Source organism: Humulus lupulus, chromosome 9, assembly GCF_963169125.1.
Source record: "Humulus lupulus chromosome 9, drHumLupu1.1, whole genome shotgun sequence".
Taxonomy (NCBI): Eukaryota; Viridiplantae; Streptophyta; class Magnoliopsida; order Rosales; family Cannabaceae; genus Humulus; species Humulus lupulus.
The window spans coordinates 103,406,942-103,432,451 of NC_084801.1; the positions used below are offsets into that span (position 1 = coordinate 103,406,942).

Below are 25,510 nucleotides of genomic sequence, written 5' to 3' on the forward strand. Positions count from 1 at the left end.
AACTTTCAGGATCTAAGTGTTACAAAGTATAAAGAATGAGAACTGCAACTGAAAAAAAACACTTAAAAAATATTTGTACGCTGACAAGCAATCAGTTATCCAGTAACTAATTATTGGAAAAATTTTGTGATATGTTTTCAGTTATGGTTAATGTTTTCGTGTTTTCATGATTTCAAAAAGAAAAAAGTTGGGCATTTGTTTTTTAATGTTGAGGAGATATAGTTTTTAACATGGAATGGTTGATGGGAAGAAGAGATAAGAGGTAAGTCGATAGCAATGAAGGAAAGCGATTGTCTTGTTTGTACCCGTGGGCATCTCAAGGAGCATGGCGTAGGCATCAAAATTTGCACAAATCAATATATTTTTATATGTTACAAATATGAATTTAATAAAAATTATTGTTTTACGTTAGATTTAATATTTGTTTTATTGTTTTCTAACACCATTAGTTTTAAAATTATCTAAATTTTGTAAATATTTCTTAAATACAAAAAGTAATAAAGTCATCTAAATAAAATAAATAAATTGAAAAAAATAATAATAAATGAGTCATAATAATTTCTTATCATATATTTTAAAATTTTATATAAAGGTATTTAAATTACTCTATCAATTATATATTTTAAAACTCTAAGCAAATAATATTTATGTGCTTAAATATATTATTTTTTATTTATTAATTATTTATTTTGTCCACGTATTTTGTTCATTCAAATATGTATGTAATAGTGAAATAAGACATTAATATACATGTTTTTTATTTTTCCTTTTAGTTTTTGTGTGATAAATTACTTATTTTAATTGCTCTAGCAATTGATTAAATAATATATATTTATATATAAGTTTTTGTTGGCTTTAAATTTTTTTAAATTCATAGTTTTAATTTAGAATTTTTTTAATATTTTATTATATTGAAACTCATAAGTATTTTTTCTAAGCGAAAATTAGAAAAAAAAAATTAATTTTAAAATTAGGATGCACCATATCATTATATATAAAAATTGTGTGTATAAATAATTCTTGGTTTAACGGTTTTTTTATTAAAAAAATAAAAATTATTTTATTTTTTTAAAACTATAAACAATTTTTTTATTTTTAAAAATATTTTAATGTCAATCTTTTATAATGTATGACATTGTTTACTATTTAAATTTTATATGCCAATTAAAAAATAATAAATATAAATTAATACATTTTCTAAATACAACTAAGTAAATGTATGTTACATGTTGCTCTTACCTAGTATATATAAATATATATATAATATATATATATAAATAAAAATACCCCTAACATTCAAACACTCATTTTCTCGCTCAACTCGAACTATCTCTCTCTCTCTAACATCTCCCATTCTCTCACTCTCTTACTCTCTCTATCATTCTAATCTTGTAGATCTCGAAAAATACCAAAATTTTAAAAAAAAATCATCTGAAACCGACATTTGAGTGAAAAAATATGAACCTCCAAAGTTTTCGTCAAATTTCAATGCAGAACATCGAAATTGCATCGAAAAAGCATCGTTTTGGCCAAAAATTTAATTTTCATGATTGCATCGCAACATCGAAAAATCATCGATTTTGCATCAAAACATCATCGATTTTGTATCGAAACACCATAAAAAAAAAACATCTAAATTGCATCAAAACGATGCATTTTCGATGCAAAATCGATGATGTTTCAATGTTGTTGCAATGCAATCATGAAAACTTGATTTTTGCCCAAAACGTTGCTTTTTCGATGCAAAATCGATGGTGTTTCGATGTTGTTGTGATGCAATCATGAAAGCTTGATTTTTGGCGAAAACGATTCTTTTTTTATGCAATTTCGATGCAAAATCGATAGTGTTTCGATACTCTTGCGATGCAATCATGAAAACTTGTTTTTTTTGCTAAAAATATGTTTTTTCGATTCAAAATCGATGGTATTTCGATGCTGCTGCGATGCAATCATGAAAACTTTATTTTTGACAAAAACAATGCTTTTTCGATGGTGTTTCGATGCAATTTCAATGCAAAATCGATGGTGTTTCGATGCTCTTGCGATGCAATCATGAAAACTTGTTTTCCAAAACGATTCTTTTTCGATGCAAAATCAATGGTGTTTCGATGCAATCATGAAAACTTGATTTTTGTCCAAAGCGATGCTTTTTCGATGCTCTGTACTAAAATTTGACGAAAAATTTGGAAGTTCATATTTTTTCACTCAAATATCTATTTTAGATTATTCTTTTTTTTTTAAATTGTATTTTTTTCGAGATCTACGAGATTAAAATGAGAGAGAGATGTTAGAGAGAGAGTTTGGTTTGAGAGAGAAAATGGATATTCAAATGTTAAGGATATTTTTGTCTAAAAAATTGAAATTGTTATATATTTGAGATAATAACTTATGTTGGCATATTAAAAATTTTCACATAAGATGAAATTTTCCAAGTGTATTTATGAAGAAGAAAACTTTAATAATAAGTGATGGTACTGCATTGAAAATAATAAGGAATGTACACTTTATTAGAGATGCTCTAAGAGATAAAAATTTTCCTAAAAATAATAAAGGATTGAAATGAAGCGTCATCACGTTTCAATATAATGTAATGGTTATATATTGCATATATATATGAAATTCAATATTATGTTGCGGTTCATAAATAAGCATTGAACATGGCACTGAAAATTGGTGAAATGCATTGACAATAATAGAGGGGTAGAACAGTAAATACAGAGTTAATCCTGATGCTTCGAACGAGGCTCTAGTTTTTGGAAGAAGATAATGAACCACATGATACCTATAATAACTATAATAAGGTGGTTGACTGATAAGATGGGTAAGTTTTAATACCACTTCCTTGGAATTCAAAACCCATTTAATGGAATGAGAAATTTTCGGAGCTAACGGCATCACAATCACTCATACTCAGCCACATCTTTTGTATCACACAAACTTTTCTTTCCCAACTTTTCTTTGAACAAAAATAATTCATGTTCTCTTCATACAACTTTTCAAAATAACATTAAAAGTCTTTTTTTTTTCTTTCTGAATTTCTAATATGAAAAAAAGAAGCATTTTAGTGTGAGATTTAGACTAAAGGGTAAAGACTACGTCATTGTCGGCTGACTCTTCTAGTTCTACTATTAGTGTTGGGTCTTTGGTATCTTATGACTAATGTAAATATGCAAACGCAAGAACCATGTTGCTTCCTACTCTTAATTATATTCTTTTCAATTCAAACTATAGTTAATGGAATATCAACAAAGCCTGCGATTCATCTTATGATACCTTTCAAACCAAAGCTTTATTATAGGAGAATAACATGCCCTGTTACAAAATGGGTGTATAACAGCATTTCAAGGCAAAAAAAATTGTGAAACCCACATCATTTCATGAACAAACATGGGGTACTCAAGTCGTAACTTTTGGCCAAAAGTCAGAGCACCTAATCTTTGTGAGTAGTTTTGCACAATAAACAGATATTCAATTATACCTAAAACTTGTTAAAATGTGTCCTATGAACATAATTGTAATTGGTATTTCATGCACCCATATACAAATACAAGTCTTCTCAGAGTCACTCAGGCTAGCAGGCCAAGAATTCATAATTCACAATCAAAAGATACCAAGAATCAATACTTATTGTTCCTTTAAAGTATATATGTTCATATAAATATATGTATGTGTATAATACTTTTTCTCATGCTTATGTCATGGTCTCTTGACATATTTGTGTACAATGATGGCTCTGCGTTTCCCAAATCATGAGATGGTTGGTGGTATACGTATATTAACTCAAAGCTAATTGCTCAATAATACAGAACATTCTTTGAAAACCAGACAATATATGGTATTCCTATTTTTTCTTTTTTATCACCTTAAATTTCAATGAAAGAATTTTTTTTAAACATATTTCCAACAAAAATGGGACATATAGAAGCGAGAAAATACAACATGAGGTTGGAGGTTGGAGGTTGGAGGTTGAAGGATGTTACCACTACAAAACAGGCACTGGAATGGCCATTTGTACTGAAACATCACCAGATATCGCTGAATCTCTACTTGTGGCCGAATTGCCTGCCAAGGCATATCCCACGGCAAGACCACCATAATGCACGACTGTATTCTCGCATCTCTGGAATTCTCTGGCAAGAGAAGCTGCCTTTCTTCTTGCTCGCTTTGTACCAGTAAACAGCAAATTTTGGAGCAAACCAGCCAATGATGGCGCCTTAACAACCTTTTCCTTTGTGGTAGCCCCGCCACTCCTGCATAACTCGAGCAATGCTGCAACTGCATTCTCTTTTCCCTTTGCTGTTCCACAACGCATCATACTGATCAAGCCAGCCACAGCCATTTCCTCATTCCCCACTGCTTCGGCCCCAATTGCCTGCCTAACAATCAAGGCCAAGGCACCTGCTGCTTCCTCAGCTACTCCTTCATTTCCCAATGCACTTACAAGTGCTGTCACGGCCTTGGCCTCTATCATTCTCACACAGTTATCCGTGTGCGTTGAAAGATTAAACAAGGCAGTCACAGCATCCTTCTTTCCTCTTGGAGTACCCTCTCTAAGCAACCCTGCTAAGGCTTCGATTGCCCCTTCCGCGTCTGCAATTCTCTTCTTGTAATCATGAACTGCCGAAAGGCTAAACAAGGTTGCAGCAGCATTTTCCCTAGCCTCTGTTGTTTGCCCAAATCTGAGAACTTCAACAATTGATTCTAAACACCCTTCTTCATCCATAATTCGGCTTTTGTTCTTGTCATATATGGACAGGTTGAGCATTGCAGTGACGGAATTCTCCTGGGCAACAGGGTTAACAGACAAAAGTATTGTTCGAAGATGTGGAATTGCACCAGCTTCCGCAATGAAAGCACGGTTTTCCCTTCCTGTTTTAGCTAATAAACGAATCTCGCGAGCAGCTACAGTCTTTGCAACTTGTGATCCGTTCGCTAGCTGCTGAATAAGAAGAGCTGCTGTTGCTCTGTTAGCTTCAAGAGCAGCCTTAGTTGGGGAAGCCGCCACAAAGCTTTCTGTGCACTCTGGTGGGTCATATGGAATCCCATGAGCAATACACCACTGCATAATCAAATTTCTCAAAGCACGATTGGGAAAGATACAGGTTTTAATAAGCATTTGCCCCGTCTTTGGGCAAGTACAGTGACCTTCTTCCACCCACCTGGATATGGAACTCCGATCATAAGTCTGTCCTGTTGAGATTATCACCGGGTCTCGCATCAAATCCAATGAAATTGGGCAGCAAAAGTCCTTCGGAATTGTTATAAAAGTGTCTGCAATTTCCTGTGAAAGAATCCCTTTTCTCAGCTTCTTCAGAGTCCCTGTTCCCAACTCCACTTCGTCCTCCTCGAACCCAAAGAGCAAAAACCTGGAATACCTTGTAAGAGCCACAAACCCATTAAGAACCCCAACTGTAGGTTCAATATCTTCCTCATGATTCACAATCTGCTCTTCTAAAAACTCAATTTCATTTCTACAACTCTTTGGGTCTTGAATCCGTAATCTCTCCACAAGAAAGGAACGCAATTCATCCGGATCAGGAATTTGACCATTCTCAAACTGATCAAGAAATCCATAGAAGCCAATTCTGAGAGTTTCATCGTCCTTATCAATAAACAGCTTAGCCCTTCTGGACTGCCTCCGCAAGAGCTCAACTTGCTCCCTAACATCGTCCCCAAGTTCAACATCTTCCATCGGAAAAACATCTAAAAGGGTCGAAATCTCTTGGTTCAAATCATGGAAATGACCCGAAATCGAATGGTTTTGAAGCAAAAGCCATAACTTACTGGTTTGAGAACAATAGTCAAGGAGTATTCTTGAGCGATATAGAAGCAAATAAAGCTCCTTTAAACAAAGCTCCGTTGTCCACGAGAGACTCAAACGCGAATCCCTCATGTACTCCAACAAGACCAGAAAAACCTCCATTTTTCGGACAAGGGAGCGAGAATTCTTTCTCTGAAAGTAGAAAACCATGTTGGAAAACGATGAAACGATCTCGGCCGTCAGCGAAGCAAGGGTTTGTACAAGAGCCACATCCGTAAGGTCAACCGGAGCCAAAAATGCCTCCAAAGAAGGCGATCTTCGCCTCCTTAACGAGGAGAATATCGCCGCCGAAGCCATCCTAACAATAATAAGTTTACAAAAAGAAATCCTTACCCAGAACAACAAATTCAATTCCTAAACTACCCAGTTACTCAAATTTCTCTCTTTACAATTACAAACAGATCTTAAAAAACAAAATAGAAAAGGAAAAAAAACCTAAAATACCCAAGGGGAACAAAAAGAAATGGAAACTCTAAAAACACAAAAACCGAAGACTATTATACAGTCTTACTCCTCTTTTTCTTCTTCTTCTTCGTCGTTATTATTGGTAAGCTCTAGTCGAAGTTTGAATCCTCAACAACAAGAGAGAAAGAAATATAGACAAACTAATGAATTCACAACCTAATATTTTAATTAATTTAAATGAATGGATATTTAATTCATTATTTTGGCCGAATCCGCGTTCTCCCGAAAAGACTGTTGAATTTGGAAGTGTTGGGGTTTCTCTCTCCAGAGAAATTCAATGGTGAAAACTGAAAAGGACTGGAATGGGTTTATCATCCATATTTCTGTCCATTCGTTTTCTTCTTACTTCTCTTTACTCTGCAGTTACTTCTCACCCGGTTTTTTTTTATCTTCCTTTTGTCTTTTATTTTTATACATTTATTATGGTTATTTTGTATTTCAATTCAAATTTAATCTCAATACATCTTATATCTTTTTTCTACCCAAAATTAACCACTTTTTACTTAGTTTCTTTTTTTATTATTTTTTATCTGAGTTTTGTTCATTTTGGGTAAAGTAGGTATTCTGACAAAAAAAAATATAACATTTCAGTCCTGTAATTACATATTATTTAGGGTTGGACTTTAATTTGTATGGTCAATCCTGTCTGTTGCAGAAGCATCTTTTGGGGTTTTCAGTTTTCTTGTGAGTACGTCACATGGGATCCTCCATTTTGCCTTTCTACACTTTAAAAAAGTTAGGGAATTTGCGACTAAACTTATTTTCTTTTTGAGTTTATGTACCAATGTCTTCAATAAAAAAATTTGTATGTAAGATAAGAATTATGAGACTCCATCTAAAATTCAATTGGTGATTAGTGGAGTTACACATGTTCTTATTAATAGTTCAATATTCTTACTCTTATTCCATGTGGAACATAATAGTCTAATATCCCCCTCAAGATTGTGGTGATTTTTCGCTCATCAATCTTGAATCACCTGATTACAAGTGGCCCATTTTTTTTCAGCTCGCTTATTTTTTTGGATCTCAAGTGTCTTTTTGCACTATGCGGATCTCTTGCGGCTTGACTCACTCTTTTGGATCGGTGTGGATCGAATGCCCGCTAGGGAATTGGCTCTTGATACCATGATAAGAATCATGAGGCTCCATCTAAAAACTAATTGGTGATTAGTGGAGTTACACATGTTCTTATTAATGGTTCAATATTCTTACTCTTATTCCATGTGGGACATAATAGTCTAATAAGGTAATACCCGAGTGTTACTTTTTTTTTTTCGTCCACTTTGAACCATTAAGTACTATTTAGGACCACATATCAACGTGTTATTGAGCACGTGTTGTTAGCGTGTCTAAAATTTAATGAGGTGTATTATAATTATTTTTTTTCCCAAAAATCATTTTAATAAACACTTATTAATTAAATTTCTTAGTTTGCTTAATTTTAACAAATTAGTTAAAAAAAATCTTAAACAAAATCAAACAACAAATATAATTTTTTTTTCTTCATCTTCTTCCCGATGAAAGGTTCAACACCAGATTTCTTTTCTTCATCACTTTCCTGATGAAGGGAAGCTTCAAAACTCAATGACCAAGAGCCAAAATCTCATCGATGGTCTGCAAGTTTTTCAGAAACCCAGTGCTCTTCGCATATGGTCGTCAAAGGTCATTCTTCATCAAAGGATGTGCGGCGATTCAAAGGGAAGGACGAGGCAAAGACAAAAGAAGGCTAGCTCCTTATATCCGATCTGTTCCAGCCACCAAGCTCTAACTCTGATGCCATCAACTTCGACGAGACTATGACAACGACTCAGCCATCCCCATCGTTCTTCAACCCTAACGGTGGAGGCAAGTTTCTGGGCTTGGAGACACGAACAAATGGCTAACTCGTGGACATTGGCTCATAGCTTATGGGTTTCAAGCCAGAGACGAGAACTCGACAGATCTAAAATGGGTTGGGACTGGAGATTGGCTATTGGATGTGGTAGAGGTGGCAGAGGCAACATTCCTTGCATCCATGGGTTTGTTCCATTCCTTGCAGCCATGAGTTTCGAAGTTAAGCACCAAGAATAGCTCGACCAGATCTGCATTTTTAACGAGGTGAGATATGCTTTAATGGGTTTGATGGTTCTTGGCCAGATTTGCATTTGTTTGATTTAATGGGTTTGTGGTTGTATTTGTGTTAGATTGTTGGGTTTGTGCTATTTTTACGTAGGTTATTAGGTTTATGCAGATTTCTTGGTTACCTTCCACATATGGCGATGGAGACAAGTCTGGTTGGAGAAGATGAACACGTGGATGACACCATATATGGGTTTGATTTTGCATTTATTTTTGAATTTTTTGTTATGATGTCTAAATTTGGGAGGAACGAATTTGGTTTGGGATCGAAGGCTGTGATTTCACATTGTGTTAGACTTTGGTAGATCTTTTTGTGTAATTTTTTTTGTTCTTGAAAGAGTTTGATTTGATTTTGTTTTGATTTGTGTATTAAAGATTTTGGGTTAGAATTGGTTTGATTTGAATTTTTGTTTTATTAATTCATATTTTTATTTTATTTTTTAATTAAATAAATTTATATTTAAATGACTTTTTAAATAAATAATTAGTTATTGTTTACCGAGATTTTCGGAAACCACACTAATAGATATTAGCTAAGAATAAAGATATAGAATGTAGAAGATTAATACACGATTTTTACGTGGTTGGGGCATTAATAAGCCTTAGTCCACGAGTCCGTTGTCTTAGAGCTTGGAAAGTCTTTTTACAATGGAGTTTTTCTCTATGTTTTGACAGAGTAACTGTATACAAGTCGAAGAGAGATCCTTTTCCCAGTGTTCTATTGCCTGTATTTATAGGCTCATGGGAACACTGGGTCTGGGGCGGGTATGACCCGGACCCATCAGAGATATGGATACTCTTGGCTTCTCTGGTGGAAGCCCAATGTAAAAGATAAAACATACATAAACTAAGGCCCAATAAGGTGGCCCAAGGACTATATTTCACCCGACAAAATGGTGCTTTTGGTCTGGGTACTTCGAGTTACGAGGCAGATTCAGGGGACAAGATCTGTCAGAGTACTTGGCAGTGCAGATCTGAAACAGCGGCGTTGTTGACGGTGAAACCTCGTCAACGAAATTAAGTCAGAAAACTCAAAGGTAAATGCAACGATGTTTAAATAAAAACTTAGAATGAACTCATGGAAGGATGAACACAGATGAACAATGGAGTGAAAAATGTATATTGCTTAATAGCCTCTGCATACAATCAATTTTCCAACCCCCCCTCTGGAGGAGTGATCATCTATTTATATTGGAGACATAATGGCTCCTTTATACATAGTGGTCCCTCAGGACAAAATAGTACATGAGTACACTGTCAGGATATCAGTACAGGTGGTAGTGGTGTTGGGAAAGTGGCGGTCTGCTCTAGTACGTGTCAGGGTCTGCAAAAGTGCTCTTGTCTTGGTACCATATTATGCCTCCACGACTTGTCAGGTACTGACCTCATAAGCGTGCTGAGGAAGTCCTGACCATGTACCATCCTTGTACTGCCGCTACCAGTCTGGCGTGGACACCGTAGCAACCGTATTCAAACTCTCCTTGCTCCATGGTCACCACGTGGACACCCTTAAGGACGAGGCTGATATGTGAGAGGAGGCCATCACGAGGACCACGGCATGACTATTGTGTGAGGCTTTTTTTGGGGACCGCTAGATGCTTGCCTCCTGGTGGTGTCTCGAGGCGCGCGCGGGGCGCGCGGGGGCTAGGCGCGCGGGGCGCGCGCGGGCGGCGTGCGCGGGACGCTTGGGTCATTTTGGTCAATTTGAGCAGGGTCATTTTGAGCAATAATTTGAGGGTTCAAATGGACTTCAAACATGGTTGCCTTGGACCTTCCGGAGACCTTAGGCATTAGGTGTGGGTTCTTTACCGGTGTTGAATTTTGAGCATCCACAGGCGTGCAATCCCGAGGTGGCCTTTTCCGCAGGTGAAAAGTAGGGACAACCCCCACGCGGAGTGGGGTGGCTTCAAGGTCCTGGACGCTTTTCCCTACCAACCGGGGACGACCTAATCCGGGTGCGTTTACCTTTGTCCCTCTTCGTTTACCGCAGGCCCGGACCGTTTACCAGTGTCTGGGACCGTTTACGTATACTTCAACGCGATCCTGAGCTCTGTATGTCTCCCGGACAACTGTCCTGGATCGCCATCCCGAACACCGTCCAGCCCCAGGATCTCACTAGGGCCGTGCACCTTGGACATTCCTGTACCAAGCAGACCTGGGCCAGACCCACATTCGAACGCCCAGTCCATGGGCCCCGACCGCCGTCCCGAGCCCACGTCAGGGAATTGGGATAACATTTACCCCCCCCCCCCCAATCCTTCGCCTGAGGCCGCTAGGTGGAGGCTTGTCTTGCTCCCGGACGATCCACGGTTGCCTTCCCAGTTCCCGATCGGAATCGTGGGTTCGTGACAAAGGCAGTGACGTTGGCCGTATGCTGGGCCCGGACCATTTACCAGTGTCCGGGTACGTTTACCTTTGTCCTGCTCCGTGATAGGGGTATATGTGTCACCAGGTGACTGCTGCATGGATGGGTCTCAACCTTGAAGGGTCGCCTAGCCATCTCAAGGGTTGCTAGGCCTAGGCTAGTGTGTCAGCACAGATCACGAAGCGTCCCATTCGCACGGGGGTCCATCATTAATACTTTTGGGTTGAGGTGGACCGTAGGATGGGGTGACCTTTGGCATCCACCCCTCCTGGGCCGTTAGATCTGAGATGGCGAGGATCCAGCCTGAGAGGGCTCATAAATACCCCTGCACGATTCTGGACTGTCTGATGGGGAGACTTCTGTCCGTTGGATCAGGGGCCAGGATTTGGGCCTTTATAAATACCCCGCAGACGCTCATTTGACATTTTTACACTCTCGAGCCATCTTAAGAATTGATCAGCTTTGCATGTCCGATATCGTCGACGACATCCACCACCGTCTGTTAACTCTACGTCGTTGTCTATTTACAACGCCCCCAGCGTCTGTCCATCCGCCTGAGAGCACGCCCTGGGAGTGTCCTATCGACGAGCTGTTGAACTGGCTTCACCACTTCAAAAACAAAGTTCTGTCGTTCTTATTGTTGGACAACCACCATCTTCTACGGCCAACAACTCACAGTAAGTCCTTCTGACTTTCTTGATGAATATATGAACTTGGGCTGTTCTTTTAATTCGCTTGTTTAGGCTGCTAGAATCTGAGTACATTTAGGAGTTGTTAGGAAGGTCGCCTGGTTCGGGCTGCTCCGTATCTGGATGCTTCCCGGACAGATGGCGGAGCCTTAGTAGCTCTTCTTCCGTTCCCGATCGGGGTCTCGTGGCTCCTTGGTGATCCCGGACCCGATCTGCAGGGGCTCCAAGCAGTCCTTAGGAGACCCCTCGTACCTTAACCGACTTCCTTGGGTTTAGGTACTGACTGCTTGGCTTTCTTTCTTTGTTCCCAGATCATCAACTATGGTAACGGGCGTCACTCTCCATTCCGAGAAAGAAGTCAACAGGGCCCCGATCGTCATTTATGGGTCCCGGATGTCTAAGGGTAACAGGTGGGAAATGGACGTGGCGCCCAATCTGTTCCGGAATTACCGGATGATGTACCTCCTAGAGAAGCATCTGGGCATAGAATCCACCCCCGGACTCTTCCACAACCGCATGGCCAGGATCGAGGAGCGGGTGCACACGTCCGTAGAGGGATTCGGGGCCTGGAGCGCCGGCCACATCAGTGCGGGAGCCACGCTCCCGCTCCACGACTACTTCGTGCGATGCCTGACGTATGTGGGGATCGCGCCGTTCTAACTCCTTCCGCAAGCGTACCGGCTACTCGCGGGATGGCGAGTGTTCTGCATCGCGAAGGAGATCGCGGAGCCAATCCCTACGGAAGTCTTATATTTCTACAAGTTGGAGCCGCAGGTCAACGTCAAGGACAAGACCTTGGACGACTTCTATAGACTGAAGCCGCGAAGTAGCTACCCCGCTCCCACCAGCTCCTGGAAGCATCCACCGGACATCCGTCATTATTGGTTTATGACGTCCGGGTTCCTCGTGGAGAAGAACCCTACACTGCTGTTGGATTTCCAAAGAGTGGGTAAGTGCTTCCCCAATCCTTTTTCTCGTTTTTATTCTCTTTTTCTCCATTTCTCATCATGTTCCCCCGGGTGGCAGGACCTTTCGCTCAAACTCCCCTCACCAAGTTCATCATGGAACGGAGGAAGTTCTACTCCGGGTTGAGCGCGGAGGACCTAGACGTAGGCGGCTACGTCAACACGGACAACCTCCGATTGGTCGGGATGCTCACGGCCACCCAAACCATCGTCATCCCGAACCTTCGGGGCATCGCCTGCGAGAGGAACGTCGTCATCCAGGAGCAATTGGCCTTGGACCACATTGCAGAAGTGGAGAAAGCGGCGCGAGCTGACACGGCCCAACGCAAGAAGGACCAGGCCCAGACAGAGGCGGCCACTTCAAAGGAGCTGGAGGAGCTCTTCGAGGATGCCCTACCGAACACTGGGACTCCCAGGGCTAGCGTATCGGGGGGAGGTAACTCCCCTTTAATCTTGACTTATGCTCCCTAAGTCAGGGACTTAACTAGGGATAGGCTAGTACTCCAAGGACCCGCGTTCGGGGCCGATGGGGAGACGAGACCTTCGACTCCCGTCCCCATAGGCTCGGAGGTCCTTATGTTCTTATCCGGGTTCCTTCAATACGGGAATTTCCTGAACCCGGACGACATGGGGGGTCGAGTTCATGCCTTCTCTTTAGAGGAGTTGAGTCGCGCCTGGGGCATAGATGAGGGTTCATACCGAGTCATTATTAGTTCTGATATTTATTTTTTTCTTTTTTGTTTGGTTTGCCATACTAATTCCCTTTTTCGTGCTTTTACAGGAGACTCCGGTATGTCTACTCCCGCCAGCGAAATGAGGCGGCTCCTCAAGGACAGGGCTGCCAGGAAAGCAAGCGAGGCGACGGGCCCGAAGTCCAACCTCAACAAGGAAATGTCCGGGACAGAACTTCCTCCCGGTGGGGGAGCCCTTGCCGCGGTCCCCATTCAAGTCGTGGAGCCGGCTATAGTCTCCGGCCCTGCCCAAAACCCGGTGATAGACTTGGAGGCGGGCGTAGCGGATAGTCAAAACTCTGGGAAAAGGGGCCTAGACCGAAGAGGCCAACACCGGGAAGAGGCCCCGGACGAGGCGGGCTGGCTCAGCTGACGAGTCGCACGGTGAGAGTCGGCTCGCCGCGAAGGAGGTCCTCGCCCTGCCTGTTCTCCCCATACGTCTGACTCTTCTCGAGGAGGGGGAGTCCGCTGCGCGGGATGAGTAGTCACGGCTGATCAACCGGACCTGGGAAAACGGTTGAGGCTAGAGGGACGAAACGTACAGGGCCCTGACGATCTGCCGTCAAGTAGAATTCGCGGAGCTTCCGGCAGCGTTCAGCGCTCCTCAGCTGATCGTGGATCGGCCAGCCGCCGAGACGGGCTTCCGTCCTAAGCTCGAGCAAGACACGGCCCCCCTGGCGGCTGGCCTGCTGGACCAAGTGGGGAACACCATGTCCAATCTCCAGCTCAAACGGTACGCCACGATTGCAATTCCGGACGTGTTGTTCATCTCCCAGGCGCTCCGCCACCAGGCTACTGCGGTAAGTTCTACTTATCTCTTTCTTTCCCCTTCTTGTTGATAAGGATTTTTCCTAACTTTTCTTTGCTCCAGGTTGATCTGTTGTCCCATCGGAGTGCCGACCTGGTGGCCGAGTTGGCCGTGAAGATGGAGACGGCCAAGCTGGAGCTGGAGGCGGCCGTGAATCAGAGGGAGGCCGCCAAGGGGGCCCTTGGGCGGGAGATGGCTCGTGCCCGGGCGGATCGTAAGGAGTTCGACCGTGTCAAGGCCGGACTGGAAGAGGCTCTGTCCCGGAAGGGAAAAGAGGCCGACGAAAGGGCAACACTCTTGGAGGCGGCCGCGGCTCAGTCGGTCAGGGACAAGGAGGAGATCCAGACTTTGAAGGCTCGGGTCTGCGAACTGGGCGATTGTCTCCTCGAGGAGAAGGCGGCACACGAAGCGTCCCGCCGCAAGAAGGAGGAGGCGGAGGGCATGTTGGAGGTCACCTTCGAGGAGGCCATTTACATGGCCTGGTGCAAGGACAAGAGTATGAACCTCCTGGTCTTCCCCGATCCGGAGTCAAAGCGGGCCGAGTTCGAGGCCAAGGAGAAGGAAGACGCGGAGCTCCTGGCGGATGAAGTCTAGGCCTGGATCCTGGCCTTGTCTTTTTTTTTCTTTGTAATTTTGACTTGTTCGGACGCGTACGCGTTCAAAACACTGTTATTTCAGACCTAACCGCCAAGTTTTTAATCCCAGCTCCAACGGCCAGGGCCAACGGGGCTGAGTTTATTTTGGAACCTTATTCTCCCTTTATCAGTTGTAGGCCACGACTTTGCCCTGGGGCATACCAGATGCTTCTCTCTCCCGGACATCACTCGTCCGGAGTAGGACGAGCCTTGGGCTCGGTCCTTTCTAATTTTATACCCTCGGACATCGCTCGTCCGGGGTGGACCTTCCTTAGGCTCGGTCCTTTTAACTTTTATGCCCCCGAACGAGACCGGCCTCAGGCTCGGTCCTCTTTAACTTATATTCCCCGGACATCGTTAGCCTGGGGCGGGACCAGCCTTGGGCTTGGTCCTCTTTAATTTGTACCCCCGGACGTGGCTCGTCCGGGGTGGGACCAGCCTTAGGCTCGGTCCTCTTAACCTTATACCCCTGGACATCGTTCGTCCGGGGTGGGACCGACCTTGGGCTCGGTCCTCTTAACTTTATACCCCCGGACATCGTTCGTCCGGGGTGGGACCGGCCTTGGGCTCGGTCCTCTTAACTTTATACCCCCGGACATCGTTCATCTGGGGTGGGACCGGCCTTGGGCTCGGTCCTCTTAACTTTATACCCCCTGACATCGTTCGTCCGGGGTGGGACCGGCCTTGGGCTCGGTCCTCTTAACTTTATACCCCCGGACGTTGCTCGTCCGGGGTGGGACCGGACTTAGCCTTGGTCCCATGGGGTTCGTATCACCTGGACCTCGTTGGTTCGAACCGGGACTAGCCTGAGCTTGCGCCCCGCCGGGTATTCGCTTATACCCGGGATACCCCCCGCAAGTGAGCGGAGACTGGTCTGGGGCCACTTGGGAAAGATTCTCATTGTTTTATAATATTTCTTTTATGACGTTTTGTACACGTCATTTTTATTATTAAAAAGGGGTCGCCCTGAGGCGTACATCATTTGCAATGAAAATATTAAATTGGAGCACGCTCTCCTGACTACTGATAGTATTTACGGAGATGCTCCGCATTCCAAGCTCGCGGGACTTCTGAGCCATTGAGTCACTTTAACTGGTATGTCCCGGGGCAGACTTCGTGTTGGATCTCATACGGCCCCTCCCAATTTGGGCCCAGAATCCCCACTCCCGGATCTTGAGTAGCAGGGAAGACTCTCCGCAAGACTAAATCGCCGGTTCCGAACTTTCGGCTCTTGACTTTCAAGTTGAAGTGCCACACGATCTTGCCTTGGTACATCTTCAGCTGTACATGCGATTCCTCCCGGATCTCCTCGATGAGATCTAGTGATTCTTGGAGTAAGGCGTGGTTCTGGGCGGGGTCATACGTGTCTCGTCGGTGAGATGGGATGGTCGTTTCAATGGGGATGACGGCTTCGCATCCATAGACCATGGAGTAAGAAGTGTGGGCGGTTGATGTCCTCTCGGTCGTCCAGTAAGCCCACAGTATGCGGGGAAGTTCCTCAGGCCATTTGCTCTTGTAGGCCTGGAGTTGTTTCTTCAGCGTCCCTTTTAGGATTTTGTTCACGGCTTCTGCCTGCCCGTTTGCTTGGGGCCTGGCGACCGTGGAGAAGCTCTTGACGATACCGTGTCTTTCGCAAAAATCCGTGAAGTGGGCACTGTCGAACTGCTTCCTGTTGTCAGATACAATTTTGTAGGGGAGGCCATAACGACACACTATGTTGTTGATGACGAAGTCCAATGCCTTCTTGGAAGTGATGGTGTTCATGGGCTCCGCCTCAACCCACTTGGTGTAGTAGCCCACGGTCACGATGGCATATTTCACCCCTCCCTTCCCGGTTGGGAGCGATCCTACAAGATCGATCCCCCACACCGCAAAGGACCAGGGGCTAGTCATCAAGGTTATTTCTGTCGGGGGGGCCCGCAGAACCTTTGCGTGTCTCTGGCTCTGTTCGCACTTGCGGACGTAATCGATACAATCTTTCTTCATAGTCGACCAGAAGTGTCCTTGGCGCAGGATCTTCTTGGATAAACTGGGCCCGGTTGTGTGATCTCCGTAAAAGCCTTCGTGCACTTCATGCATGATGGCGCTTAGCTGAGTCTCGGACACACACCTGAGGTAAGGCATGGAAAAACGCCGGCGATAGAGTTTTCCGTCCATCATGACATATCGGTGGACTTGGTATTGGAGCTTCCTGGCTGCGGCCCTGTCGGCTGGAACCTCCCCGGCTGTTAGGTAGCGGATAAGCGGTCCCATCCAAGTCGTGGAGTGATTGACGGTGTGGACCGCGGGGGCCCTGATGCTTGGGACGGGGAGATGGTTGACGGGGACCAGCCCGGCCAGCTCCGCCTCGGTGTTGGTGGCTAGCTTTGCTAGCGTGTCCGCAAAAACATTTTGTTCCCTGGGGATTTGGCGGATGGAGTGCTTTGTGAACGCCTGTAGCATCTCTCTCGTCTGGGTCACATAAGCCGCCATTCTCTCTCCTTTAGTTTGATATTCCCCCGAGATCTGCCGGACAACCAGCTGGGAATTGCTGTAGATTTCCAAATTTGCTACTCCTACCTCCCAGGCCAAACGCAGCCCGGCCAGGATGGCTTCATGCTCCGCTTCGTTGTTCAATGCCTTGAACTGGAAATGAAGGGTGTTTTGTAACTAGTGTCCCTGTGGTGACACCAAGATGATCCCGGCCTCGACCCTGTTCTCATTCGAGGCCCTGTCCACGAAGACCTTCCATACAGGTGTCGCGGGGGCCCCAGGATCATTGTCTTCCTGAGATACCTCGGAACATTCAATGATGAAATCGGACAGGGCTTGCCCCTTGATGGAAACTATAGGGACGTAAGATATATTGAACTGACTTAGCTCCATGACCCACTTCAGGAGTCTTCCCGATGACTCAGGCTTCTGTAACACTTGCCGCAGGGGGTGGTTGGTCAGGACTTTATGGCGTGGGCCTGGAAGTAAGGCCGGAGCTTCTGGGATGCCATCAGCAGGCAAAAGGTCAGCTTCTCGATCAATGGATACCGAGACTCAGCGTCCAACAATCGCTTACTTACATAATACACCGGGAGCTGCATCCTCTCCTCTTCCCGTACCAGCGCTGTGCTGATCGCGTGCTCTGTCACCACCAGATAGAGGTACAGAGGTTCCCCATCCACCGGTTTTGCCAGGATCGGAGCTTGGGCCAGGTGTTCTTTCAGTTTACGAAAAGCTTCTTTGCACTCAACTGACATTTGAAACGCTGGCTTCCCCGAAGGACGTTGAAGAACGGGATGTACTTGTCCGTGGCTTTGGAAACAAAATGGCTCAAGACGGCTATCCGCCCCGTCAGGCTTTGTACGTCCTTATGCTTCCGGGGGGAGGCCATATCAATCAGTGCCTTGATCTTATCTGGATTGGCCTCTATTCCTCGGAAACTCACTATGAAGCCCAGGAACTTCCCGGAGGCCATGCCAAAAGTGCACTTTTTGGGATTCAACTTCATCCCGTACTTCCGGAAGTCTTGGACTTGACCAGCATGTCATCGATGTATACTTCCATGTTTCGCCCTAGCTGGGCCCGAAACATCCGATTGACAAGCCTTTGATAGGTTGCCCCAGCGTTTTTCAGTCCGAAGGGCATGACTATGTAGCAGTATATCCCCTTATCGGTCTGGAAACTGGTGTGCTCCTGATCTGCCACATGCATAGAGATCTGATTGTAGCCATAGTAAGCATCCATGAAGCTTAAGGTCTCGTACCCGGATGTAGTATCCACCATTTGGTCAATCCGGGGCAGCGGGAAACAGTCCTTCAGACAGGCTTTGTTAAGATCTGTGAAGTTGATGCACGTTCTCCATGTCCCGTTTGGTTTTGGCACCAAGACGGGATTGGCCAGCCACACAGGGTACACAGCCTCGCGTATGAAGTTGATAGATGACAGCTTCTCAACTTCCAGCTTAAGGGCCTCGGCCCTCTCCGTCCCCAAAGGCCTGCGTTTCTGGCGGACCGGGGTCGCGTTTGGGTCAATACCCAGTCATGTCTGAGTGAGACCAGACCAGGATATCCCAGTTTTCCTTAACTTGGGCGATGATGGCGGCCCGAACATCCACCGGCAGACTTTTTCCGACTTGGATGATCCGGGTTGGATCGGTGTCGCTGATGCACACCTCCTCTATCTCGTCCATTGGTTCCAGGACGCGGTCATCCCCTATCCTCGGGTCCAGGTCATCTTCTTCCCGGACCACCCTCTCAGTAGGTGGGGGAGGAATCGAGTCAATGAAATCTTCATCGGGCTCGTCCCGGAACATATAAATCGGTCGGGTTGACATGTGGTAGCACTTTCGGGCACTCCTCTGATCTCCCCGGACAGTCCCTACCCCTCCGTTGTCGCATGGGAACTTCATGCAAAGATGACGGATGGAGGTGATGGCTCCGAACTCGACTAATGCGGGCCGGCCAAAGATGACGTTGTAAGCGGTGGGGCAGTCCACCACTACAAAGGTGCAGAACTTGAACGAGTGCTGCAATTCACTTCCCAGCGTAACGGGCAGCTGGATCTTTCCCATGGGGAGAAGTGCGTCTCCGTTGAAGCCGTAAATCTGGGTAGGGCATGATGCTAGATCCGCTTCAGTCAAGCCAATGGCGGTGAAAGCGGGTTTGAACAAGAGGTTGACGGAGCTCCCGTCATCCACCAACACGAGGGACACCAACTTGTTGGCGATTTGAGCATCAATGACCAGCGGGTTGTGGTGCGAAAAATGGACATTGCGGGCGTCTTCCTCCGTGAAGGTGATGGGGAGGTTCACCAATTTAGGGCACTGAGCCGGGGCTTGGACAAGGGCGCATACCTCCTGATCGTGGTCTAGCTCGCTTAGGTAGCGTTTGTGGTCGTTCCTGGACGGTCCTCCCAGGTGAGGTCTGCCCAAGATGGTGGCCACATGTCCGTCAACTCGAGGGGGTGAGGCCCCGGAGGGGTAAGGCATGCCAGGGCCGGGAACCTGTGCGACTGGGGCCCCCTAAGGGGCCTACGTCGTGGGTCCCTGTGCATACCCTCCCTGAGGCGGGTACGCCCGAGGCGTTCCCGGGACCGTGGGTTGTCCGGGGCCTGCTGATAGGCCCGGGACTCCCATGGGCATCCTAACCCACTGGTGGAGGTGCCCCAGATTGATGAGATTTTCCATCTCATCCTTGAGCTGCCGGCATTCTTCGGTGGTGTGGCCCACATCCTTATGATAGGCGCACCTTTTGCTGGTATCCCTCAGATTCCTTCCCCCCTTAAACATGGGGCTAGGCTTCCGGTAGTGAGCTGCCCTTTCTGTGGCCAGGTAGATGTTCTCCTTAGTGTCCACCATATTGGTGTATTATGAATATTGGGGCTCGTAGCCCCCCTTTCCCTTCTTGACCGGCTCGGGCCGGTTTTGGCCTTTGCCAGATCGCTTCCCCCAGGAGGGGTTCACGCTCGCTTCAGTCACTCCTGCCTGTGACTGCTGGGCCTCGACAGGGGCGACGCTGTGCCCTGCCGGCGCAGCTCCATACCCGGAGAGGTGGGTGGATTGGGTTGAGGCATACCCCGAAGTGGCATGACCAAACACCATAGGGGTGTAGCTGATTCCAGGCGCAATGGCCGGTCTTGGGGTGACGGGGGGCGCGACATAGGACTGCGTCGGGAACTGCGCCCCATATCCCGGGAACGCCTGGGCGCTGGGCTGTGGAGCCGGAGGCCACCCGAAAGCCTGAATCTGAGCTTCTTCCCAGTTGATGAAACCTTGGGCCCTCCTGATGAATTCTTCTAGGGTAGCGGCCTTGCTACACTGCATGTCATCCCAAAGGGGGGACCCGGCCTGGATCCTGGACTGCAGTGCCACCAGGTGCTGTCCGTCGTCCACTTTCGTCTTGGAGGCTTCTTCAGTGAAGCGCTGGATGTAGGCCCTCAAGGTCTCCGTGGGGAGTTGTTTGATATTTGCGAGGGCACTGATCTGCATGTCCATCCTCATGGCGGCCACGAACTGCTTGCGAAACGCTGACTGCAGCCCGGACCAGGATTGGATGGATCCCCGCTTAAGTCTCTTCCACCACTCTTCGGAGGGACCACCCAAAGTGATTGAGAAACAGAGGCACTTGCCGTCATCACTGATGTGGGCCGCTGTCATGAGCCGGTTGTATTGGGACAGATGGTCCCTAGGGTTGGTGTTTCCAGTATAGGCGGTGAGGCTTGGCATCTTGAACCCCTTGGGGAGTACAGCGTCCAGGATGTGCCTCGTGCAGGGCTCTTTATCCTCCTCATCGGAGTCAGTGTCCGCGCCTTCCTGCTTGCGGACCAAGCGGTCCGTGACCTTTTTCAAAGCGGCCAGCTGCTCCATGAGCTGCCTGGCCGTGCCGTCTTCTAGGGGGATTCTTTCATTCCTCCTGTTGTTGATGGTGTTTCTGAGGTCGCCACCTCGGGGGAGGATCTTTTCCTTACGGGGCCGCTCTTTCCGAGCATTTAGTCCGTCGCGTAAGTCTATCCGGGACGTATCGTCCCCTGAACTGAGGGCATGATGCTCCTCGCTGCGAGGTCGCTCCCGACGGTTCTTGTTAACCGAGGCACTTGGGTGCAAAGATCTTTCCCGCCCGTCTCGCCTTGGGGTGTGCCGGGGCTGTGCGTTCCACGGTCGCGTCCCCTGTGGATCGATCGGGTGGCCTCGTCCTGGGATGGGGCACACCTTCTCTTTCCTAGGGAGCGGCCGGGAACGGGTCCTAGCCTTTGCGACGGGGGTGGTCTTTTCTCGGATCTTTCCACCGGCCTTCTTTTTCTCCTTGTCTGGGTTTCCTGGAGCTGGCTCAGGAAACGACTCTGTGGGAGGGGCCGGCCTTGCTCCTTCGGGGACCCCGGCTCGCACTTGTGGAGCGGGCTGCTGCGCTCCTGGAAGTGGGCTAGTCGCGGGATTGACTGTAGGACCCTGCGTGGCTATGAATGCCTGTAGGGCTTGCAGAGACTCTTGCATCCGTCGATGCGCCTCCGCTTGCTCAACGATCCTGGCCTCCTGGTCTAGGACTTGCTGCCTCAGTCTGGTCACCTCCAAGTCCTGCTGGTTGGGCTCTCCTTCAGGGATCTCGGGATCCGCAGCTTCGTCGTGGTACTCCCCCTCATTTTCCTCTTCATAATATTCCTCCTCGTTTTCCTCTTCGTATTCTGTCCCACCCTCGTAGTCTTGTGACTCGTCATGGTGAGATGTTTGAGGAGGCGCGTTCTCGGGAAAATCCTGAGGGGGATGCTGTGAAGACAACAGGTCTCCATTGCCCTGCTCTGTATTGCTAGGGTCGAAGGTCGTGTGTCGTGTGTTTACCATTGTAGTAAAGGCTTGACGTTAGCACTAGCTTTCTTCAGCTCTCAATGAAAGCACCAAAATGTTTACTGAGATTTTCGGAAACCACACTAATAGATATTAGCTAAGAATAAAGATATAGAATGTAGAAGATTAATACAGGATTTTTACGTGGTTGGGGCGTTAAAAAGCCTTAGTCCACGAGTCCGTTGTCTTAGAGCTTGGAAAGTCTTTTTACAATGGAGTTTTTCTCTATGTTTTGACAGAGTAACTGTATACAAGTCGAAGAGAGATCCTTTTCCCAGTGTTCTATTTCCTATATTTATAGGCTCATGGGAACACTGGGTCTGGGCTGGGTATGACCCGGACCCATCAGAGATATGGATACTCTTGGCTTCTCTGGTGGAAGCCCAATGTAAAAGATAAAACATACATAAATCCAAGACTAACTAAGGCCCAATAAGGTGGCCCAAGGACTATATTTCGCCCGACAAAACGGTGCTTTTTGGTCTGGGCACTTCGAGTTACGAGGCAGATTCAGGGGACAAGATCAATCAGAGTTCTTGGCAGTGCAGATCTGAAACAGCGGCGTGCAATCCCGAGGTAGCCTTTTCCGCAGGTGAAAAGTAGGGACAACCCCCACGCAGAGTGGGGCTGTTAGGAGTGTGTCCTAAAAGCATGAAAAGACATTTGTTTTTTTCTGTGAATAAATAAATACAATGATTTATTATTATTGCCATATTTAGATTGTTAAATTATTGTTTGAATAATTTTGTAAATATCAGAAAAATTCCATATTCATTATTGAGGATGTGATCTTGTATTAGTACGAGAGAATTAAGATCACATGAATAAATAAAAATAGTCAACAACAACAAATTAAAGTTATGGAATTCTTTAATTGGAGTTGTAAGTACGGTTTACTGAGTATCATAATGATACAAATAATCTAGATTCGGATTATTGATGTGGTAAGACATCTTGGTAAATGTGCTTTATATAATATGATTATATATGACATGGACCGATATGAATTAAAGTCTTTATCCAAAAACCATTTAATAATAAAAACTTGTAATTCATATCATAACTGATGATCATTTATAGATCAACCTAAATCCTGAGTGTTCATGAACTCCTGTTCATGTTTATTAAATCTTTTGATTCATTCGTTAATGTCTCTTCAAAGAATGAGGCTAATGACTTTTGTTTTGGAGATTTAATATCATGGATGGCTGGGAACATGTATCAACAATATAGAATCTAATCTTTCCTCATGGATCGTATATTAGTTCCCTTAAGGGTTAATTCTGGAACTGAATGATTTTGAGCTCAAATCTATAATTAGATTATAGATTAATTATTTACTAGTGAATTAATGGTACTTAAGGAATAAGAAGTAAATTAGAAAGGTTAAATGGTAATTCTCCCATTCTAATTTATGAACTAATTAATTAGAGGGTTGAACTATTGTAAGATGGTTATATCAATGGACGACTTAAGAAAAAGATTTCTGTAAAAGTATATCTATAACATAAAGAGTGCAATTTTGAATTTATAGTGGAGTAATATCAGAATTAATAAATTAACTATTATAATTAAAGAGTTTAATTATTTAGTTTCAATTTATTGGAGCTTAATGTTATAGGTCCATGGTCCCCGAAATGGTTCAAACAATCACTGTCAAAGGCAAATGCAAAAATGGGCAAAAAGGACTTATGTGATGAGTAAAATATTTTTCTATGTATCAAACATAATTATTGTTTAATTATGTGTAATTAATTAATTATTTGATTTAAAAAATATATAATTAATTTTGAATTAATTTATTTTTGGGATTTTTGGTATTTAAATAATAATAAAAATTAGGAAAAATCACATGTCTGCACAGGTATGTGGTACACGTGTGGCACAGTGCACAGGCACTGTGCTACACGCATAAGAGATGGACTTAGTCTCTTGATTCCACAATTTTAGTTATTTAAATATTAAATAAATAATGAGATATTTTAATATGATTAAAATATTATTATTTAAACAAAAATCTGATAACTGATCAGTTATTTTGAATTTTTTTAAAATAACAAATATTTTAATATATTGGATATTATTAAATATTAGATATCAGTTTTTCACAGAACATAATTTTTCAGGGATAGAAAAATATCTAGGAGTCTCTCAGAGAAAAGAGAACAGTGACAAAAACAAAGGTTATTGTTCTTCACAAAACCTAGGTCCAAACTTTATCATATCTCATGTGTTGAGAACATCTGATAAATAGTTATTGTCTATTATTTGTATAGCGAGCCCACACTCGTTCTTTGTGTGCCTGAGAATATTTTGGAAGATCTTGGTGTGAGATCTCAATGATTCAGCCATACGAAAAGATAGCAGCAAGGAAGGACCTGAGGTAATTTTTCTGTTCTTGTCCTTGATTCAATATATATATGAGTGTGAAGAAGTAGATCTAGAAATCTTATGGGATTAATCTGACAATTTGATTGTTGTTCCGCTGCGCATAATCTCTGATTTGATCAATAAAAACCAACAGGGGCGGCTTCAGGGTCTTGGACGCTTTTCCTTACCAACCGGGGACGACCTAATCTGGGTTCGTTTACCTTTGTCCCTCTTCGTTTACCGCAGGCCCGGACCGTTTACCAGTGTCTGGGACCGTTTATGTATACTTCAACGCGATCCTGAGCTCTGTACGTCTCCTGGACAACTGTCCTAGATCGCCATCCCAGACACCGTCCGGGCCCCAGGATATCACTAGGGCCGTGCACCTTGGACATTTCTGTACCAAGCGGACATGGGCCGGGCCCACATTCGAACGCCCAGTCCATGGGCCCCGACTGCCGTCCCAGGCCCACGTCAGGGAATGGGGATAACAGTTATTTAACACATGGTCCATTATAATATGGACATGTGTATCCTTGCTGACATTTAACGGATCTAGCTTGCACTTAACAACTAAAAATGGTACAATTGCAACAAAAACATAAAAGTCAGGGATATTGCTGTAAAAAAAATTTATTAGAATTATTAGTGCGTGAAGTAAAAAAGATAAGAAAGTTTCGCGGCAAATATACTAAAAATTAATAATAATAATAATAATAATGAATGGGAAATTCAAATTTATAATGCATCAAGATTACCTAGAAAAATATACCCTAATGCCATTATTTGAAAAAACTGTTGGCCAAAATTACGCTCTCATAGTCTCATTATAATAACACTCTCTATTATCTTTCACTATTACAACCTTATATCCGAATCTTCTCACTACTATTTCATCAATTTTTTTAACATTATTTTTCTAGAGCAGCATTAAATTTCTCTACTTAAAAATTCAAATTCTAACCTATTAAACCCTCGAAAATACATTTTTTCGTTAATCTTTGAATAGATTAATTACAAGATAATATGTACTGATGCGTATATGTTTAAAGTTTAAATATATTCATTTCGAACTATTCTATTCATAGTTTTTTTATTATTTTGAAAAAAAAATTGGTTTTATTTTTTATTCTGGATATATGGTTTTTGCTAATTTTCTATGGAAATCCGATGAAAATTTCATTCTGATGCAATATTGATGAAAAACAATATGTTCAATGAAAGTTTTATTCTA

The 25,510-nt window shown here is 44.6% G+C and overlaps 1 protein-coding gene across 1 annotated transcript; it reads right to left on the minus strand.

The window, feature by feature from the left end:
• Positions 1–3,608: 3,608 nt before the first annotated feature.
• On the minus strand, positions 3,609–6,666 carry LOC133802241 (U-box domain-containing protein 17). The gene has a single exon (XM_062240512.1). The coding sequence runs from the start codon at positions 6,116–6,118 to the stop codon at positions 3,983–3,985; it is 2,136 nt and encodes a 711-aa protein (XP_062096496.1). The 5' UTR covers positions 6,119–6,666; the 3' UTR covers positions 3,609–3,982.
• Between the last annotated feature and the right edge of the window lie 18,844 nt (positions 6,667–25,510).